The sequence below is a fragment of the Anoplopoma fimbria genome, chromosome 1 (assembly GCF_027596085.1).
Source record: "Anoplopoma fimbria isolate UVic2021 breed Golden Eagle Sablefish chromosome 1, Afim_UVic_2022, whole genome shotgun sequence".
Taxonomy (NCBI): Eukaryota; Metazoa; Chordata; class Actinopteri; order Perciformes; family Anoplopomatidae; genus Anoplopoma; species Anoplopoma fimbria.
Window position 1 is genome coordinate 25,060,834 of NC_072449.1, and position 21,235 is coordinate 25,082,068.

Below are 21,235 nucleotides of genomic sequence, written 5' to 3' on the forward strand. Positions count from 1 at the left end.
AAAAAACTTTGTCATGCAAAAACATTCTAAACTTGTTTATCTAACCATTTTTAGTAATTTTCTAGATTTCACTTTATAGCTTTAGAACAAAGGCAGTGTCTCTTGATTAAGAATGCTCTAACAAAAAAGTAATTTGCATTGCATTGATAAAAATTCAACATTAAACATTAAGAATGTAAAGCTCAATATTTGGTTTAAGACAGATTGTTAAAGTAAATATATTTCTCACTGCACTGCTACAAAATAGTTCTGCAAATTTAAGGGCCACGATGGGATACAGAATCCAGCTGCATCGTTTCTGTAAAAGTGTCATTCATTTGGAGCAGAAACATTGTATAATCTCTGCTCAGAACAAATGCCAGAGCACTTATTGTATAAATCACTCAGAATGTAGTTTGCTCCACCAAGTGGTGGGAAAGAGTGCAGGCAGTGAGTGTTCCTGAGCATCACTATTTAAAATGGATAACATTTTTACATAATTATTTTTCATTGGAGAGCCAATACATACTGAGGTAAATCACTGTTTTGAGATATGAAAGACTTCCAATCAAGCCAGGAACCAGACCACATTACCATAACACCTCAACTTTGATGTAAAGTCTCATTTCGTTTCAGTTCTAAATCTGAAAATGTGTACTTGTATCTCTACTATATCACTTATCATATTGTCAAACTAATTCACATGAGAGCCACCCCAGCCTTTCAAAGCTACAAAACTGGATCCATATCTCAAATTGATTTGAATCTTGTAACACAAATACTAACAGGACACAGACATTTGTACTTTCATCTTAGCAATAGTATCTTACAGACACGACACTTTGTTGTGAGCAATTGCCTGTGAATTGGCTGACATTGCAAAATGTGAAATCCCAGAATTGTTTGATTAAAATGATAATAGGCTGACAGCATGAGCAGACATGTGCCAGACATATCAAAGCTGCTAGTTTATTATATGCTATTGTATCTTATGGACTCTTCACTAATAAGAAAAATGACATTATAAGTTCTAAAAGTGCAGTGGTTGTTAAGCTTTACCAGTGGGTGTTGTTACACACAGGATGCCCAAGTGGCATCACCTAAACCATTCACTGTGCCAGATGTTGTTCAACCTCCTGGCTAGACAGATGTTACAAATGTGAGCAGGAAAGAAATGTCCCCCTGGCCAAGTGTAAGGATTGTTAGAAAGGGAAAAAGAGCAAGTCCAGGATTCAATACCGAAGCACAGATCTGAGACTGAAAACCATCGGCCTTGCAGATACTTGTGTATTTAGTTTTAACCATTGAGTAGTAAAATGTTAGATATCTAAAAATGAACAGTTCGGCAAACCACACATCCATTAAAAATATGATACTTTTAAGACAACCAGCTTCTTATGAACTTGGTCAATGCTTTTAGAAAAGCACTTACACTTTAAAACCCTACACGGCCTTTTCTTCTCCTATACATTGTAATACATTAACTTTACAATCACAACATTCCAACTAAAGTAAAGTAAATTAAAGGCTTTGTAACCCCTTGCATGGAGGAATAATGGTACAGATGAACTAGCGGCAGTGTTTTTACACTTTGGATTAGACACTGCCTGAATCAGTCACTTTCACACACACTGACACAAACACTGAATGTGTCACAAAGAATGAGAAAAAACATGTTTTGATCCTGGGTACAGTTTCCTCTCTTTGAATCTTATTAGTAAGCTGTTATGACATCAATTTAAATTGAGTAAGCGCTCTAGATATAGAAAGTAGATCCAGCCAAATTGATTGGCTTTCTAAAGATAGTGTGATTTGCTCACAGCTGCTATGGTAACAGACACCTAAAGACTTCATCCAGCATCCCAGGTTGCTTGCAGTTTTAAGCTATGATGGTGTAAAGTTGAATATCTGTTCAAATACAGAATATACAATTGATAATAATAATAATAATAATAATGATAATAATCCCTACTAATATCATTAAATATGTATTTATAGCAGCAATACAGAAATCACTGTACGACAGTTAACTCAATGTTAGTGGTTAAAAGCTGCTTAAAGGAAGACCTAACATATGTTTGTAAATGTTCTGCACAGGTTGAGATGTTTTTCACTTTAAAAGTACTGTTCATAGGTGGATGTACAGTCTCTATATATTCATGTCATGTTGACATATTCTCATTTAGCCTACAACACCATCCACTTGTATTTTTCATTATTACACATCACTAGAGGGCACCAGATGCTTGATTATTAGAGATAATTAACACAAGGTAAATATTCTTCTAGCCACATAATCACTAAATCATTAGAGAGAGATGGAAAAACATCAGTAGTCAGTTTTTTAAGTGCTAAATTTTAACAGTAGTAACGCCCCTAAATGATCTTAGTTTGTAATTTAAATCAACGTCATCATTCAGAATAGCCCCTTTCAAAATAATGTTATCAGTGAATCATCATCAGTCAGTTTACACCTGATTGGACAAGCATGCAGGATGTGAATAATGCACCAAACAAGCATTCATTCTGAAACTAAAAGAGTGCACCAGAACCTTGGGTCATGCTTCTCCTCGGACAGGTCACAAAGAGAGAAACATCTCTTTTAGAAGGAGGATGTCTATGTAAACTGTGCATCTAGTGCACTTTGTTTGACGGACCACTGTATATACAGCCAGATAGAAGGCTACAAACTATTTACTGAAATCTTTTCTGCAGTAAACAACATGAGAGAGAAATAACCACCAGTAAAGCAAATAAAATGAAAGGCCAACTTCAAAGTTCAGTTGTTTTCTTCTCTGATGGTGTGCCATCTGCTCTCTGTCTTAATGTTAGCAATATGCATATTTTGAAATGGATTAAGAATACAGCATTTTGAAAGGGGTGGCAACATATTATGTTGTAAATTAAAAAAGAAAAAATCAGGAATAATGTTTTTTCAATTAGCATTCTATTATTTATTTGCAGAGTGATTTTATCACATCACAAGTATGTACAATAAATAAAATAGCACAGATCACACAAGGTCCATTAAGCCTGCAACATATAGTATATGGCACAACAGGTTAAGGCAAACAGCTTGCAACAAATCTCAGTAAGATTGCATCGCTTGCCTCTTCTGCTTCAACGGCAGAATAGGAGTAAAATGAGTTGCTCTCACCCTAAACAGGTTAAGGAGGTAATGGTGGAGTAAAAGTGAAGGTGTCCTTTGACTCTGAACTAGCTAGGTTTTACATTGCTAGGTAATCAGGAGCAACTTGGGGTTAAGTATCTTCCCCAAGGACACATCGACTGCCGAAGCTGGGTATCAAACCACCGATCATCTGATTGGAGAACTACCTTGCTCTCCACTACGCCACAGCCGCCCCGTATTAAATACAACTAAACTTCCGTTAACTCAGTGGAGCGGAGTAATGGATACTGTCAGCATATGAGGAATATTTCTTTGCTATAGACATAGAGAAGATGATTTTGCATACCACAGTCAGAAGACAGTTCAAGGTGGAAGAGGATAGAATAGGCAGCAGGGTGTCAGGGCTTTTTGGAATTAAATGCTCATGGTAAAATAGGAATTACGAAGTTGCTTCCCAATTCCCTGAGCATCAAGTTAGCCCTTACTGAGGTCTATACTCTCTCAGTTTGGTTGAATATAATATAATGTGAGATACCATTATATATATATATATATATATATATATATATTACCGAATACAAGATTATTTTAACTGCATGTATAGATCATTTATAATCAGGAGATAATACCATATATATTTTTAACTGTTTTACAAATGGTAGTTGAATGATTGAAAGTTCCAATCCAAAAATGTTTAATAATAAACACCAAAATCTCTCCATTAAAAAAACAAATTAATTTTTATATTTTTTTGGCCCATTTTTAACTTCCTCTGTGTGTTCTTTGCAAGAGTGTTCAATCTCCTGAATGTCCTTGTCCTGTCTCTGTAAGACTTCAACAGTCACTCTCTCAGGCTGAAGGTGTTCTTGGTTTTGTCCACCAAATCCCGCCGTATCTTCCTCTGAGTATATTTCATCATATTTCTGAGAGGGGAGTCTCTGTCCTTGGAGGGGCCCAGCATCTGAGACATTCTTGGATAGCTTCTTCTGAGTCTGTCCTACGCTGGACAGAACAACTAAACCATTAGCTTGCCCGTTAGAGCCCACAGAGCTGTTGGTGCTGCCAGCTCCGCTCTGCAGGGTGTGGGAGGTCATGTCAAACAAGTTCAGCTTCTGTTGAGTCTCATCAGTAGGAAATTTGGGAGAATACTTGAATGAGTTTCCAGGGTAAGCCAAGCTGGAGCTTGCAACGTTACCTGCAACCCCAACTTGAGGTTTACCCTTCATCATTCCGAGGACTTCATAGCGGAAGCTGGAGATATCCTGCTTGAGCTCCTATCAATTATTGAGAACCAGAGATTAAACAGCAGAGGTAACATCAATGAAAAACAAACTTGAGTAATTGACTGCATACTACCTTGAAATTCTCTTCTGTTAGCCCTTCCTCTGTCTTGGCATCTCTGATCATTGCTGCAACATAGCGCTTCATTAGGCTCCTCAAAACCTCCTTAAAAATACACATAAATTCTTGAGGTAAAAAAACATGGATTTTTAAAAAAATAAAAGTTTCAATAAAAATGACCAAAGCTTAAAACAATACATCACATCTTTATAGTTAATTATGTAATATAAGTTACTACCTGATACTCATGGTTTAATCTTACATTTTCGGCCGCACGTCTCTGAAACAAAAAGAAAAAATGGAGCATTTACCAAGTGACGTGTTATTTCCGTTTGCAATGGTAGGGTGAATTGATCTTACTTTACTTGCCCTTTCGCAATACAAGGTCTTATGATAAACATTAACTTAGTGACTAATCAATTTCTGAAGAGAACATGTAATGTTATTTACTCCTAATTCTTTTGGAGCGACTTGCTTTGACTCTATAATACCAGACAGGCATTGAAGACATATGCAATGCATAGGTAACAACATAGATCACAAAATAGAAAATTCTTACCCCCAAAGTTTCAAAGGTTTCAAGCCTTTTTAACCGTGTTCTTTTAAATAAATATGTCTTTATGCATCCAACTAAATAATAAATTGACTTTGGACTGGGTATTATATTGAATGGAGATGGCAAAGTTCCCCCTTCTTCAAAATAGCTCATCCATAATTTTGTTCTTGCAAATTTCCACTCTATATCTGCATGATCCTGAAAAGAAAAACAAACAGAATAAGCTGAGGAATACAAGACAAATTAGTGTGGTAAAACTATAAAATATGTAAGCTACAGCACTCACAGCAATGTGCTGGTAGGAGTTGTTCATCATTGCAATTAGCATGTTCAAAAGCACTACCAGGGAGATGACATTATACGTGCCAAACATGGTGCTGCCCACAAACTCAGTGAACTCATGTTTTGGATTCACATTGGTCACATAGAGGGAAATCAAGCCAAATACAGACCAAAATAATGACTGCAGTGTCTCGAACATCCTGAAAAGAAAACAACAATACATCACAAAATGCGCTGCTGCAGTGTAATTATTAACAATGCAGATTTGTCAGGGACAATATATTTAAAAACTCCAACTTGCGTTGAGAACGCGTTGTTTTGTGTTGAACAGCGAATACCACGGCATTTATTATCTTCTGTTGTACCGTTTGTATTATAATAAAAGTAGAGTTGGTTGAGGCCATTAGCAAAGGCTAACAACACTAGACAATAGATGAAGAGGAACTTGAGGATGTCCAGGAGCATGCGGCCCAGTGAGATCTGTAAGGGGCCCAGATGGGAGTTGGCAGTGAAAAGGCAAATGAGGCGCAAGGAGCTGAAGATGTTGGCAATGGCAAACAAAGCCTCTGCAACCAAAGTCGGATGCAACATTTCCCAGTTTTTTCTGCTTTTTTGTCCACTGTACTGTAAAAAAGAAGAGTGCAAGAACAATGAATTCATAGACTAATACAGAATTAGATGTTTCATCAAGTTTTCCAGCACACAAGTTAACTGTTCTACCACAAAGTACAATAATATGATACCATTTATTTTCCCTTTACTTTTAAAAGTAAACCATGATTGAGGCCGCAGCAAAGTTAAAAGCTGGGGTTAACATACAGTACCAGTCAAAAGTTTGGACACACCTTCTCATTCAACTACTTTGAAGAATCTAAAATCTAAAACATATTCTGGTTTGTTGAGCATTTGTTTGTTTACCACATTATTCCATGTGTTCCTTCATAGCTTGGATGTCTTCAATATTAATCTACAATGTAGAAAAAATAAAGAAAAACCATTGAATGAGAAGGTGTGTCCAAACTTTTGACTGGTACTGTACCTGTTTTTTACTCTGATTAAAATGCAGCAATCTTTGATTTACTGTGTTGATAATGATAATTTAAATCAATGGCTGTCAAATACCTTACACTGTAAGATGTACAATACCTTTGCATAGGCAACAATCTTCAGAGCAATGGTTGCAAGATACAAGGAGTTCATTATGAAGTCCATTAAGTTCCACCAGTCATCTATGTAGTCTTGGAAACCATTATCCCACATCTGTTTGATCTCAGTCCATATAAAGCCTTGGAGAGAAGAACAAAAGGTCATTCCTCAACACCATCACTGAAGTATAGTTCCACAGGAACTGTTTTCACAGATAGAACAATATGGTTGTGGTCAGACTAAGCACGTTTATTTGACTTTTTCCAAATGTGTGCGAGTAGAGTGTACAGATGTACAATAGTGCACCATAACATCAGTGTAAACAGCAGTGTGTGTGTGTGTGTGTGTGTGTGTGTGTGTGTGTGTGTGTGTGTGTGTGTGTGTGTGTGTGTGTGTGTGTGTGTGTGTGTGTGTGTGTGTGTGTGTGTGTGTGTGTGTGTGTGTGTGTGTGTCTCTGTCTTTCTTGTTACCAAGCACCCAGGGCAGGATCATCCATTCCACAGTGGTGGGTGGTGGGCCTTGAAAGTCCAGGTGACCAGAGTCTATATGTTGTGAGGCCAACAGGAGCAGGAAGAGGAAGGTCAGGTAGGAAGCAGTGTGACAGATGAACTTTATGAAAGGCTTACGGATGAATAAGCCATAGCGGCTCTTTGGAGAGATCATGTATAAGATGGATAAAAGTGGAAAGAGGAGGCCAATGAAGATACATGTGATGAGTTTCACTGCCCAGTGACGCCTCCTCCAGCCTGGGAACTCATCATACCACCGAGATGCCAGCAGCTGCTGACAGTTGGGCTGAGCAACAAACTAGAAGTAAGGGAGAGACAAAGAAAGACATATTTATTACGATTATCTTGGCTATAATAATCTTAATCTATATCTCGTACCATTTCTCTAAAATAAAGAAATAAAGGATGTAAAAGCTAACTTGCATTGACATGTTTAAATTTAAATCATCATTTAATGTGCAATTTCTGTTGTATTTGGTCTCAGCAACCAAACTGCTAACATAATTGCTAACCCCACTGGATAAATGTTTATTTACTATTATGCTGTGGTGTCTAGTCTACAAGTAGGTTAAGAAGAAGAGGCTATATATTTTTATATTTTTTACAATTTTTTGTGATGTTGATTAGTATCACATCCTTAGCCCCATGTTTGTTTTACGAAGTCTAAACACATGTAAAATGGATTAAAATTGTATTCTCTGTATGTTGTCTATAATATTTATAGCACAACTTACACAAGAGTTGTTTGATACAAAATGAATAACAGACTTTTATCTTGTAAGCATGTAAGACAAAAATGTAAAGTGGGGAAACATTTCCAAATCTTGTTGAGAAGTGATTGACTGTGAGATTTGATATAAACATCTGCTGGACATCTGCAGATGGGGATCGAAGTTAATTTCAGCTTAACCAAGTTATGGCCAAATCGGATCCCCATTATGGTTCTATATAGCATTACATGGTAGATGATTAGGTCATCTATCAATGCAGAATCTGACATCTCTAATGTTTCCTATTCGTCCTTGTGAGATGTTGACTTGCCGTAACATGACTTGAGGCAAAAGGTGGGAGCAGATTTTGTCTGAGGACATTTTTGAAGGTGAAAATCTCCCTAGTCACATGTCACACCACTCTCCTCCTCAAAACTAATTATTAATTCTGTCCTAAGGCATGTTCTTAGTGATGACATACTGTATTGTGCCTATATATTAGCTAATAAAATACATGTTGTCACTTTATTTGAACATGACCTAAATCAGTTCCACAGAAAATACAATTTATACTATTATATTCTGCCATCTTTGGTAGATAACATTAACATAAACTGTTCTTTACTTGATTGAAAAAAAATAGCAACTACATTTTTTATTAAACACTTGACTATGTGTTGTTCATGCTATCACGGGGTGTCAGGCTACACTGCAGAAAATTGTATGAAGAGCAATGAGTTAACTCGTCATGTGGCATTTTTGATTCTTACTTATGAGTGAGACTTTTAGGAGTTTAAGATGTGAACTAAACTGTGAGCTAGGATTTGTAATACAACTTAAATCATTCATCACTATGATGAATTACCAACCTGATAATTAAGCTCTGCTCAACAAATAAAAGCAAATAGTTTACTTTTCAAACTACCACAATTTGAAAAGCACAACACAGGTCAGAGCAGATTGAGTGCCGAGGGAAAAATGAGTGCAGGGTAGCAGGAGAACAGAAAGAAACATCTTTACTGAATTCATTAAAGGGAGATTTTTCCACAAATTATGTGAACATTCAGTAATGTGAGTGCTCGTGATTTTTGTCACCAGCACTATTCTAGACCTTTAAAACTCTGTCACCACTTTGGTGCCATTTCTTCAAGGCAGTCTATAATGGCAAACTCTTAAAACAACCAAGCTTAATGGCCTACATAGATGACACCCATCCTCCAATCTAGTGCAAGGAGTGGTCAACTACATCAATATCAGATTTTGGAATAAAAACTATGGAACTCACTCTGACAACTGTTTTTTTGGTATATTTAATAATATTTTTTTTACATTTTTGAGAAGAAAGTCAAGGGTAAGTCTACAGTCTGTCACAACAAAAAAAATTAAGCAATTCTGTATATGAGGTATGAATAACACTAATTATCATACTCACAATATAAAAGGCATCAGTATTAAACTTCCCAATTTTGCATGAAACTAAAAACAACTCTATCTAAATGCACCAACTAAATAAACCAAGCAAGCACAGCAAGTTTTACCGTTCCTAAAAACATGAGCACTAATGGGGAAAAAACATTAAACTCTTTGTTCAATGAAGTTCATTGATTTTTCTAGATACAGCATTAAAACCCAGGCCGCGTTTTTAAATAGTCAAGATAGAATGGTTTTATTCATTATTGCTCCAGGAGCTTACTGGCTCAAAACTGACAGCATTTCTGTTTCAAACTCGAGTCAATTTGAGTCTTAATGAATTCAAGTCTCAAGGAAATCAAAAATCACTGCAAAGACTCTGTGGTTATTATCATTGCTATTATTATCATTATTACTGGTAGTATTAGTTGTAGTAGTAGTGCACTGATGATCAATTTAAAATGTAATCTACAATTGACCAAAGATTAACTTGTCCTAAACACCCATCTCTCTTAAAACAAAGTTACGAAGTTCAGCTGTAAAACCTTTTGCCATGGAGACCAATTGTGGCACAAGAGGCTGCTAACAGTCACACTGATCTTTCATTCTCACATTGCCAACTCGCATCAAAATACAACAGAAAAGCACTGCATGGAAAGACTCTTAGATGCTTCAGGCATTTAATGTAGAAGATGAGCAGTGCAAGATGATTTATGAGCATTTAATTCTGCAATTACTACACAACTACTCTACAAACAAAACCCAAAAGCTCGACGTAGTCTCTTTAATGAGTGGAACAAATAAAAGACAACTGCTGAAACTCAGTCTATACTTTATATTAAGCTATTTATGCAGGAACCAACAGAACAAACAAAACAATCCTGAGCTTTCCTATACTTGTGTAAATGCAGTAAAATGTTATAGTGCCACATTTCCTGACCTTTCACTATAAAAAGAAGTCATTTTTACCCGCTTCCATTGTCATCACCTGTTGCTGTGTTAAGCAAAACTCTATGCAAAGTATTGACATTTACGAATATATTACAGATATATATTGTTATTAACCTCACAAGTGGTGCTTAAATAGTGTTGAGTAATATACAATTATTTTGACATATCTCATTCTGTTACTGCCTCTTTGTAAATCACAAAGTATTCTTTTATTGTGTCTCTATTTCAAAACAAATTACAGAAAGTAAGCATTGCATCCAAGTGATACATACTGCAAAGAAGATGCTAAAAGACAGTAAAAGGTTCCCTCCCTAATTCAATTTTATGAGTATGTATTTCAGGGAAATGGCCATCACTTATTCCATCATTATCCCCAATTATCCAATTGTCACGGGACTGTCTCAGAGTGCTACTGTAATGCATTGCTAAGAGCCAGCCTGGCAATTATATGTTCCTCTAAACTCCCTAAGGACATCTCCACCCATCTGAGGCCATTTACAACTCATCTTGGAACTGTTCTTGTTATCCAGTCCATGTTGTTTCAAAATATGCAACTTACTTGTATATATTGTTGTACTTGTTCCATCGGTGTCAATACAAAGTAAAACCCAGTCAGTTCTCAGTATGTCTGTTTGTGTGGCAGTGTTACCAAGACAGATTGTTATTGTACAACTGTAGGACACTGCAATGTTGCGACAAAGAGGATAACATAATCTACAAAGAGCTTACCTCCTTCTGGCAATATTTGATAGCCAGCTTCAAACGGGCCAATTCATTACTGATCTCATCCTGCATAGGGTTGATGTCATCGCGGTAGTTGAGGATTATTTCCAACTCTTTGGAGCTACGGGTCTGGTCCAAGAGGTCCTTTGCAAATTGTTTACACATTCGGGAGAGTTCCTCAAACTCTGACTTGAACTCGTTCTCTACTGTGCTGAGCTCCTTCAGCTCCCAGCTGAGTTGAAACGCTGTGAGGAAAGGATCTTCACTGGAGAGGGCGATGAGAGATGAGCTGGCCAGGGCCTTGTAGATGTTAAGACGGGAGCGTGAGTGGCGTAGGACATCCACGTCTGAGCTGGAAACACACTCCACACAGTTGCAGCGCACAGCATGTGGCTGAGGTATGGAAACACCTCGCTGCAGAAGCAGTTTGATGATCTCGTAGTTGTTGGTGTGGGCTGCAAGGATGATTGGAGTGATGTCTGGGGTGAAGTCTGAAAACTGTTTGTCCAGTAGAATTGGTAGGACCTTTTCAGGAAGCAGAGAGAGGGACACAAAAATTAAAACATGCATGAAACAGAATACATTTATAGTATACTAGTATTTTTGGAAGATAGCTCAAAAAAGAACATTGCTTTTTAAACCCCTCACATGAACTGAAACAACTGGCTTGAATGGGTCTAATTTAATTTGTCTTGGGTCTCTGACAATCTTGTCTAATAGCAAGCACACAGCTAATTGCTTGTGGTTCCGCTGGAATCAAAATATCTTCCTGGTAAGAACAACATCCTCTTTTTTTTCCTTGTCTTCACATAATACACCAAGTCCATTACAGGGAGACCAAGCAGTGCCAAAAACATATTTACAAAGATGTCAAGAAGTTGAACGCAACCCAAACAGTGGAGAATGACTTTGTTGTAAAAGCAAGGACACAGCAGCACATGTAAGAAGCAGAAAATATATACATTCCTAAAATAAACACTGCCATGTCTGAAACTAATTAGAGAGAAAAGCCCAAAATCATTTTTTTCTTTATCTATATCAGTTTTAGACTTAAGAATAAAATTAATGAAAACCTGTCACTGATGAAGCAATTTAATTCAATCTGATGTAATATTGACCTAAGTGGTAATGCTGTGCTCTCCTAGTAGCTTAAAAGTAGTTGTCCAGCTAGTACTAGTTTTGAAGAATGCTAGGCATTCACAATAAAACCGTACCTATCTGTAGCGTAATACGCTGTACTGTACTCTGTTTAAACATTGTTTGATTGTATAAGTAAATGTTGCTTGAGGGTTGAATTAATTCATGGAAGGTTAAAGAAAAAAAAATATACTGTATTACCGGCTGATTTTCAAACTTATAAATCTACAACGTTTTACATGTTGCCAAATAAGGACAGCTTACAATGTATAGAAGCAGATTAAAGGCACCACATATTGTATGCGTGCCCATTGATTCCTTTTTTCTGTACAGCCGGGGCTCCGGCAACTCACTACTTGCCGGAGCCCCGGCGTCGGCCATCAGACCTCTGGAGCTTGTCCAGAAAGCTGCAGCTCGTCTGGTGTTCAATCGCCCCAAGTTCTCCCACACAACTTCCCTTTTCCGTTCTCTACACTGGCTCCCTGTAAGAGCTCGCATCCAGTTTAAGACTCTGGTGCTAGCCTACAGGGCAGTGAAAGGAACAGCTCCTTCCTATCTCCAGGCCTTGGTCAAGCCCTACACCCCCGCCCGACCACTTCGCTCTGCTGCCTCGGGCGACTGGTTGCCCCGTCGCTCAGAGGCCCCTGCGGCCGATCGTCCGGTCACGTCTTTTTTCTGTCCTGGCCCCTCAGTGGTGGAATGAACTCCCCACTGACGTCAGGACAGCAGAGTCGCTGCCCATCTTTCAGCGCAAGCTGAAAACTCACCTCTTCAAGAAGTACTACCCTGAGCCTTCCTCGTAGCACTTTTTGCATTCGTATTAGTTTGTTGCACTTATTGTATTCGTATCAGTTTGTTGCACTTATTGTATTCGTATTAGTTTATTGCACTTATTCTGTTCGTATTAGTTTGTTGCACTTATTGTATTCGTATTCGTATTAGTTTGTTGCAATTATTGTTTTCGTAGTAACTTGCTTCTGCACTATACTTTTGCTCTGGTTTATGCTTTTAGATGCTTGTTAAAGAAAGGAGATGCACTTATGACTTCTGGTGACTAGTAGTTCTCTTGAATACCTATGTTGAATACACTTATTGTAAGTCGCTTTGGATAAAAGCGTCTGCTAAATGACTTTAATGTAATGTAATGTAAAGCACTAGCATAGCAATTCCCACAGCCTGTCAGTAGGATGTTTTCAAAAAGAAAATATCACATAATGGAAAATACTTTAGAAGCCTAAACGGAATTTGTAGCTGACAGTGAGACAACATGATTCTTCTGCCCTAACGAGTAAGATGAGCAAGTACTGTACCTCTACAAAGGTATTTGGAAAATGTGTACACAGGTTGGTGATAAATCCAAACATGAGTATACAGTACAGTAATCACACAAGGAATAGATGTGTGGGCAGGTTGGTTAAACTGTTACAGAAGTAAAGCGGCTGAGAACAAGTTCTGTGAAGACCAGATTGAAGACCAGGTTGAAGACCAAACATGAATAAAATGGAGTTGAATGAGGCCAGAAAGGTTAGCAATCAACAACAACAACAAGAGAATCACCTCTGGGAATGTAAACCGACATGTGAAGTGCTCATGAATGTACTACCTGTTTTTCTCCACGTGGCTTCTTGTGGTTGAGCAGCAGCTCCACGGCCCCCACCACTTCTTTGCGGATGGCATGTAGCAGGGCATCACCCACATATACGTTGTAGCTGAGCAGCAAATCAATGATCTCCAGGTTCTCATTTTCAATGGCAATGAGCAGAGCTGTGCGCCCGAGGGGGTCGATGCAGTTGATGTTGATCCTGAAGTAGATCTCAGCCTCCTCCAGGGCTTGTTTCACACTGCCATAGTCCCCCTTCTCAACAGCACCCAGGTAGGCCTTCTCCAGTGTAGAGAGCTCAGACTCGGCCCGCACGACTGGCAGCGGGATGCGGTCCCTGTATGAGGAGTTGTCAGTTTTCCTGTAATACAGCTGTGACATTGCTGCTACAGCCAAGACTCAACTGAGAATGAATGAGAAATAATAAGTCAAGGGAGAAAATGAAATAAAATGTCAGTATTGATGTTTTAGACACAGTGGGAACAGTATCAGTATCTATAACCATCTGCCCAATCTTACATAATTAAAAACGTAAAACAGAAAACAAAGCATTTAGCTCAGTATTAGTTTATAAACCCTTTGCTATTTTGACGACATGTTTGACCTAAAGAAGATGTAGGCCTATTTGTGTTTTTCCATTCAAATTATTGTTTAAACATGTACATGTTAAACTGATAACACTCTTCCACTAGTTAAAATAAACATAACCTGAAACATGATTAAAATTATTTTTCGTTCACAGTTTACAACTAGACAACTATAAATACTATCTATTATACTATAGATGACTAAAAGAGACACATTTTCGTTAGAAACGTGCGTTATCACACATAACAAATCGAACCCTGCAATAATGATAATGCACAAATAAGAGAGGAGAACTTTACCTTCCTCCTGTTGCTTTCCAGTTGTGATTGACTCAAGAACCACTCGACGGAGAACCAGAGGATCAGAAAGAAAACTTCTCCTCATCTCATCTCATCACTAAAAGTCTCCACTGGAGACACTGCAACTTATCCCTGGCATGTCATGCACTCGACCCTCCACCCCTTTCGCTCTCTCGTCCGGTGGAGCATTAAGCAAATGTCACTGCCCTGATTGTCCCGCACGTCTCTGCAATAACACACGCGTCGAATCAGCTGGGAACAAGAGGCAGGGGCGCCGAAAAGGGGGGGTAAAGGAGACGGATTCTAGGGGCCCATGATGGAGGGGGGCCCAGAGAGGCCCCTAATGATGATGAAATTATAATACAGAAAAAATAATGACACTAAGTTATTAACTAACATATAATCACACATGTTTTATTTTCCATGTCCTGGTAACAATTCCTTTATTTGTTTTGGAAGCATCAACCCCTGCAGGGCCCCCCCTTCCCCCCCTCTATTTACGTAAAATGGTACAAATATTCTTATCATTACCATACTTCTTTCACAAATATGGTAATGATAGTCAAAAATACCATTAAAATGCATAATTGTATGTAAAATAGCATCAAAAAATTTTGCCGCTGTGTTGGGGGCCCTGTAAAGATTCTTTTCATGGGGCCCAAAATCCCTAGCGGCGCCCCTGACAAGAGGTGACATATTGTATCCTCTCGCATGGCATAGCCATCCCCGCCCCTTTTCACTTCGGTTTTCTGTATGGGTGAAGGGGGGTTGTTTCCCCATCAAGGCAACCAGTTCCACATTATTTATTTTCTTGTAAAAGTAATGAAAATACGTTATTATTAATATTGACAGGACAGTCATTTTAAAGATCTTTCATCGAACAATGTGGTGTTTTGTTAATGATACATCACAGTAAAGCAATCCCGTTATCATTGTTCACTTGTTTTCTTTTTCAGATTTTATAGGCTAATTAAAGCAAGACGTATATGTGTCGTGGACATATGGAATTACCATTAGTATATACGTATTTGTTTATGCTTTATTTATCTATTTTTGACTAATTAAAATCTTGAAGCCATTGGCAGATCCTACTACTAAAAACAAAACCCATGCAGCTTAAGTTCTTGTTGAAATCTCTTTAATACCGCTTACACAAGTTAAAATACAATTTAAGATATAATATGAGCTTAGATTTGTTTTAATAAAAACAAATAAGAAGAAAAAAAGCGACTCTGACAATTTCTGTAAGTTAAACTAGGTGTAGGCCCAGTCACTGCAACACTAAACTACTATTTATAGCTTCAGGAGATGCATAACCTAAAGCAACATATTCTGGTGGTTCACAAGATTTATGCGTCATGTGACAGTCATATATTTTGATATTTGCACAGATATGTTTTCCAAATTTACGTGGGTCAGAGCATTTTATTTCTTTCATCGAGATGTCACATTAAGCACTACCAGCTTATTGTGGTTGGTAGCAGCTTGCGTTTACACAGCGCTGGGGATGAGTCTGGATATCACAGACTAGTTTGTCAGGTGGTAATGAAGGCCTGCTAGTGAAGTCACGTTGTCATTAAAATAACCGCATTATTTATAAAAAATAAGAAAAAGAAAGAAAAAAAGAAATACAAATGTGTCTTGCTCAAGTATATACGTATTCCATAAACACAAATAAACATTTACATGAGAGACTCCTTCCTGAAAAGTAGAGCACTTTACTTGTGTTAGTATAACTTTTTGAATACATAACATGAGAAAACACGAAAATACTGTTCCACAACTACTGGAACTGGCAGTAAACATCGGATCCATAAATTATGATACAAACTGAATATGCTCAAATTTCAGAATATGAAAATACTAAATACGGCATTACAGGTTTCTCTACTAGCCATTTGTAGGCTAATTAATCATCAATTATTTCATCTCTCAGATATGTGAGTGTTAATGTAGCCCAACTGTTCTGGCAGTAACAGCGCCACAATGTCAATAGCTACATTGGTTACCCTGCAAGAAGTTTCTACCCACGGTCCTGCAAATGTTTCAAGATAAAGCCTTGTTAGGAATAAAGGGATTCTGTCCAATGAATGCTTGAGGTTTTTAAGCTGAAATGGATATACACCACATACACTCACCGGCCACTTTATTAGGTGCACCTTGCTAGTACCGGGTTGGACCCCCTTTTGCCTTCAGAACTGCCTTAATTCTTCGTAGCATGGATTCAACAAGGTGTTGGAAACATTCCTCAGAGATTTTGGTCCATATTGACATGATAGCATCACGCAGTTGCTGCAGATTTGTCGGCTGCACATCCATGATGCGAATCTCCCGTTCCAACACATCCCAAAGGTGCTCTATTGGATTGAGATCTGGTGACTGTGGAGGCCATTGGAGTACAGTGAACTCATTGTCATGTTCAAGAAACCAGTTTGAGATGATGTGAGCTTTGTGATATGGTGCATTATCCTGCTGGAAGTAGCCATCAGAAGATGGGTACACTGTGGTCATAAAGGGATGGACATGGTCAGCAACAATACTCAGGTAGGCCGTGGCGTTTAAACGATGCTCAATTGGTACTAAGGGGCCCAAAGTGTGCCAAGAAAATCCCCACACCATTACACCACCACCACCAGCCTGAACCGTTGATACAAGGCAGGATCCATGCTTTCATGTTGTTTACGCCAAATTCTGACCCTACCATCTGAATGTTGCAGCTGAAATCGAGACTCATCAGACCAGGCAACGTTTTTCCAATCTTCTATTGTCCAATTTTGGTGAGCCTGTGTGAATTGTAGCCTCAGTTTCTTGTTCTTAGCTGACAGGAGTGGCACCCAGTGTGGTCTTCTGCTGCTGTAGCCCATCTGCTTCAAGGTTCTACATGTTGTGCGTTCAGAGATGGTATTCTGCATACCTTGGTTGTAACAAGTGATTATTTGAGTTACTGTTGCCTTCATCTCGAACCACTCTGCCCATTCTCCTCTGACCTCTGACATCAACAAGGCATTTTCGTCCACACAACTGCTGCTCACTGGATATTTTCTCTTTTTCGGACCATTCTCTGTAAACCCTAGAGATGGTTGTGCGTGGAAAATCCCAGTCGATCAGCAGTTTTTGAAATACTCAGACCAGCCCGTCTGGCACCAACAACCATGCCACGTTCACGTCACTTAAATCCCCTTTCTTCCCCATTGTGATGCTCGGCTTGTACTTCAGCAAGTCATCTTCACCACGTCTAGATGCCTAAATGCATTGAGTTGCTGCCATGTGATTGGCTGATTAGTTATTTGTGTTAACAAGCAATTGAACAGGTGTGCCTAATAAAGTGGCCGGTGAATGTATATATATACTTCACCACAGGGGCACTTCACCCACATACTCACCTCTGATTCACACTGTTGCCTTTAGGGTTTTCCAAGGAATCAAACATCCCCAGCCTCTAACTGTTCTGTGTCCAATCTTTCTCCATCTAATACATTTGCAATGCAAGGACTGTTTGTGCTTTTATAATAAATATACAAAAGAGTTATGAAACTGGCCCTGATAAAAACTGCCTGCTAGAGGGCTTCGGAGATGTTTTTATACCCACAACATATTTTTAATTTGAGCTCTCAGAGTTTAATAACTGATGTAGGGAAAGCAGCCATGTAAGGTGTGCTGGAAGATGTTTAACAGCTCATCATTCTTTAGCTGGCATGAGCATGCACAGTTGCTAAGAAACTTATTTTCCAACCCATCCTTTACCTCCGCATCCAGAAGCAAAAAAAAACAAAGACACCTTATGTTAATATCCCCCTCACCCCCATGAGAAACAGCTGATGTTTAACTCTATATGAAGAAACGTCATGTCCATGACACTTTTAACAAACCATGGTTTTGTGTTTTCAGTTTGCTATTTTGTTGTGAACTCATTGAAAAAACAGTTTTCAAATGCTAAGAGAAGGGGGTAAAATGCTCTTGCGTAGGCACTCTAATGGGTGCAGGTTTGACAAATAAATCGCATTTAAAAAAATATAAATCAAATGATCTTGGGACAAATTCCATTACCAAGATAGGCATAGTAAAAACAAAAATAAACTTATGCTAATACAATGTTAAAATTGAGGATTTTTGTTCATACATGTACATTTAGATTTTTCATATGAAACATATTTATGCACATTAAGAGTGAGTTCACGTTTAGTATTTCCTTCTTTTCTTCTTAGTCATTGCACTTAGCATGATTTGGGTTCTGAATAAATGTTCTGGCAGATACTGTTTATGTCTGGGTGGATGCAGTTTATGATAAGATGCATTTCCCTCCTTTTGAATCAACTGAATCTCTCACTTACAGCACTTGTGGTCATTATCATTAGTGCAGCTATTATCACACCACAATTGTCACGAGATATCTGCAAGGCAATCTTGTTTTTGCAATTACCAACTCAATCACAGTATACCAGCGCCGTTATCCAGCAGCACAGACACAATACTAATAGCATTTTTCACATACATTATGTATACATCCGGAAACCCTTTTTTTAAACCGTAAAAGCTGGTAATGGGTGATCATGATTTGACACAGCTGGATGATATTGCTCTAATTAGTATGACATATTTTGTACAATATCACAATTTACTCATTACTATTACAACTATTATTACCCATCCAGGAAGAGAATACAGTCTAAAGCACTGTATTGCCAACATGTGTAACGGGTGTGGTAAGGACCCAAAAGCAGTACGACAGATCTGGCAATGAGTGAGTGAGTGACTGGGGTTTAAATACTAAGGTGAGTAGGTGCAGCAGAGTGGGCAGGTGAGAGTGATTGAGCTGATGAGGTGGGTGTGGCTGACAGGTGCACTGAATTAACTGATTAGGTGAGTGAGAGATAGAGTGACAGCCAGATGAACTGAGGGAGAGTGAGGCAGAGTGACAGAGGGGAAATGGAGCAGCGTTGTGACAACATGAGTAATAGTGTATTGAGAGTCCATGCAGCTAACAGTTCACTCCAGTGTATAAACCTATTTTTCCTATTGGTTGGTATGACTTAAGATATGAGTGAGTCAATCTCAAAACGTGATCTTCTTATTCTCACCTCAGGCAGTTGGGACAAGATAATTCTCCTGAAAGTGATCCCTGAGTTCCTTCAGGGTTAAGTTTAAATTGGCATTAAACAAGACAAAGAAAAGGTCAATAAAACCTTTACGGCCACAGTGAATATGCCCATTGAAACAGGTTATCATCTAAAGAAATTGACTTTTGAAGTGGAGAGATCATGTTGCGGCTTTCACCACTAATGAGAATTTGTAAACATCTTGACATTAGTAATACTTCCCAGCTTCCTGCTTGTGGGTCTTGCAGCCGTGGTTCAGTTTCAAATGGGTCTAATTTAAGGTAATGAAAACATAAATGAAGGTCTGCACAATGTAGCTCCCATAAGAGCAATTTATTGGCACATCCACAAGTTCTTGTATATGGATTTTTCAATAAATTGTATTTAAGTGTCACTATGGTGTACACACCTTCATTTATGTTTTCATTGCTGTTTTAATTGGTCCAGCACCTGCCTTCACGGTATTTATATGTGTTATTTTTTATGTCAAGTACCATCAGTTTTGGAAAGCTAAAAAGGCTGCTCAGAACATGTTCTTGTCTTCTGAGGTGTTCTTCCTTTAGAGTATTTATAACTCTTGTCAGCTTTTATCTAACACGGTTTTATTTTACTGGGAAAGCATCATGGCCCATGAAGTATGTATAGCTAAACAGACCCTGTCATTTTGTTGGGAAGGTTACAGAAGTAAATAAAGTTTCTCGACTGAATAGGCAGTATTGGCAATCGCTTAAATTGAAGGTGGGAAACTAAGAATAAAAATAATGAATACTAGGTGTTTTGTGTGTGTAATTTTTTTCATAGCAAAATGTATTTTAACAGTATAAAGACTTAAGACCAAGACGTTCTACATAAAAACATTTTGAAGCAAAGAATAAATAATAAAACTGGTTTAAATGTTTGAAAAGAATGAAATTATTCATTTAATGATTCATTCGTTAATGATTCAGGCTGAACTTTTAATGTTCAGCTCAATGATGAGTAACATGATCAGTAGGTTCATGAGTGACATTTGAAAATATCTAAGACAGTATGAGCAGATGCTGCATCTTTCCTTTATGTCCTGTGTTTCATTTCAGTATACAGTCGAGGCAGCTGCTGTACAGTTCTTTGCCCTGAGGAGCATTTTGTTGGCTATTTTCTTTTCAGTTTAACTTAACACCTTTCAAATATCATATTTAACTTATTTTAAGTTTCCTGGTTGAATTTCTTACCATAATACTCCCCTATCAATTTAAGTTAAGGTCACACTGTATGATCAGCTTATATCCTTTAATTTGTATTTATGATACATTTTATAGAGAAGAGTTATTGATAGAAGCTAATAGAGCTAACATCCGATTGCAGAATGTGACCTGTTTTAGAATATATTTTTTCTTCCTGGTCCAGACAATATGCAACAAATATAACAATAACCTTTGTTTTATTACACCTCCCATATATTGCTCTTTTGCTAAGCATTCATTTGTAACCTTTGGCATTGTCACAGAACTAGAGAGCAGGCTTTGTTAGTAAATCTACAATCAACAATTTCAAAATTTAGGGTTGGAACTTATTATCACCCCCAAACTGATTTACTAGCTCTAGACAACAGCTAACCAATAAATGTTGCTGAGGTTTATAGGAGTAATATTTGCCTACACAGCTGTAAAACAGGTGTAGATTTGAAATTATTATCAGTTGTGAGAAACACACAACTGCTATTTTTTTATTGATAAATCATTCTCTTTAATTATATGTGAACGTATAAAGTCAAAAATCGTATTGCGCTTTTATTAATA

At 37.9% G+C, this 21,235-nt stretch overlaps 1 protein-coding gene across 1 annotated transcript; it reads right to left on the bottom strand.

Moving 5' to 3' along the window:
• Nucleotides 1-3,904: 3,904 nt before the first annotated feature.
• trpc4b (transient receptor potential cation channel, subfamily C, member 4b) lies at nucleotides 3,905-13,858 on the bottom strand. Its single transcript, XM_054596951.1, is given in 12 exon segments — nucleotides 3,905-3,924; nucleotides 3,927-4,080; nucleotides 4,156-4,383; nucleotides 4,466-4,555; nucleotides 4,689-4,730; nucleotides 5,010-5,204; nucleotides 5,293-5,488; nucleotides 5,590-5,912; nucleotides 6,435-6,574; nucleotides 6,905-7,241; nucleotides 10,744-11,262; nucleotides 13,478-13,858. Coding segments are annotated over 12 exon segments (2,622 nt in total). The 5' UTR covers nucleotides 13,856-13,858.
• Nucleotides 13,859-21,235: the final 7,377 nt, after the last annotated feature.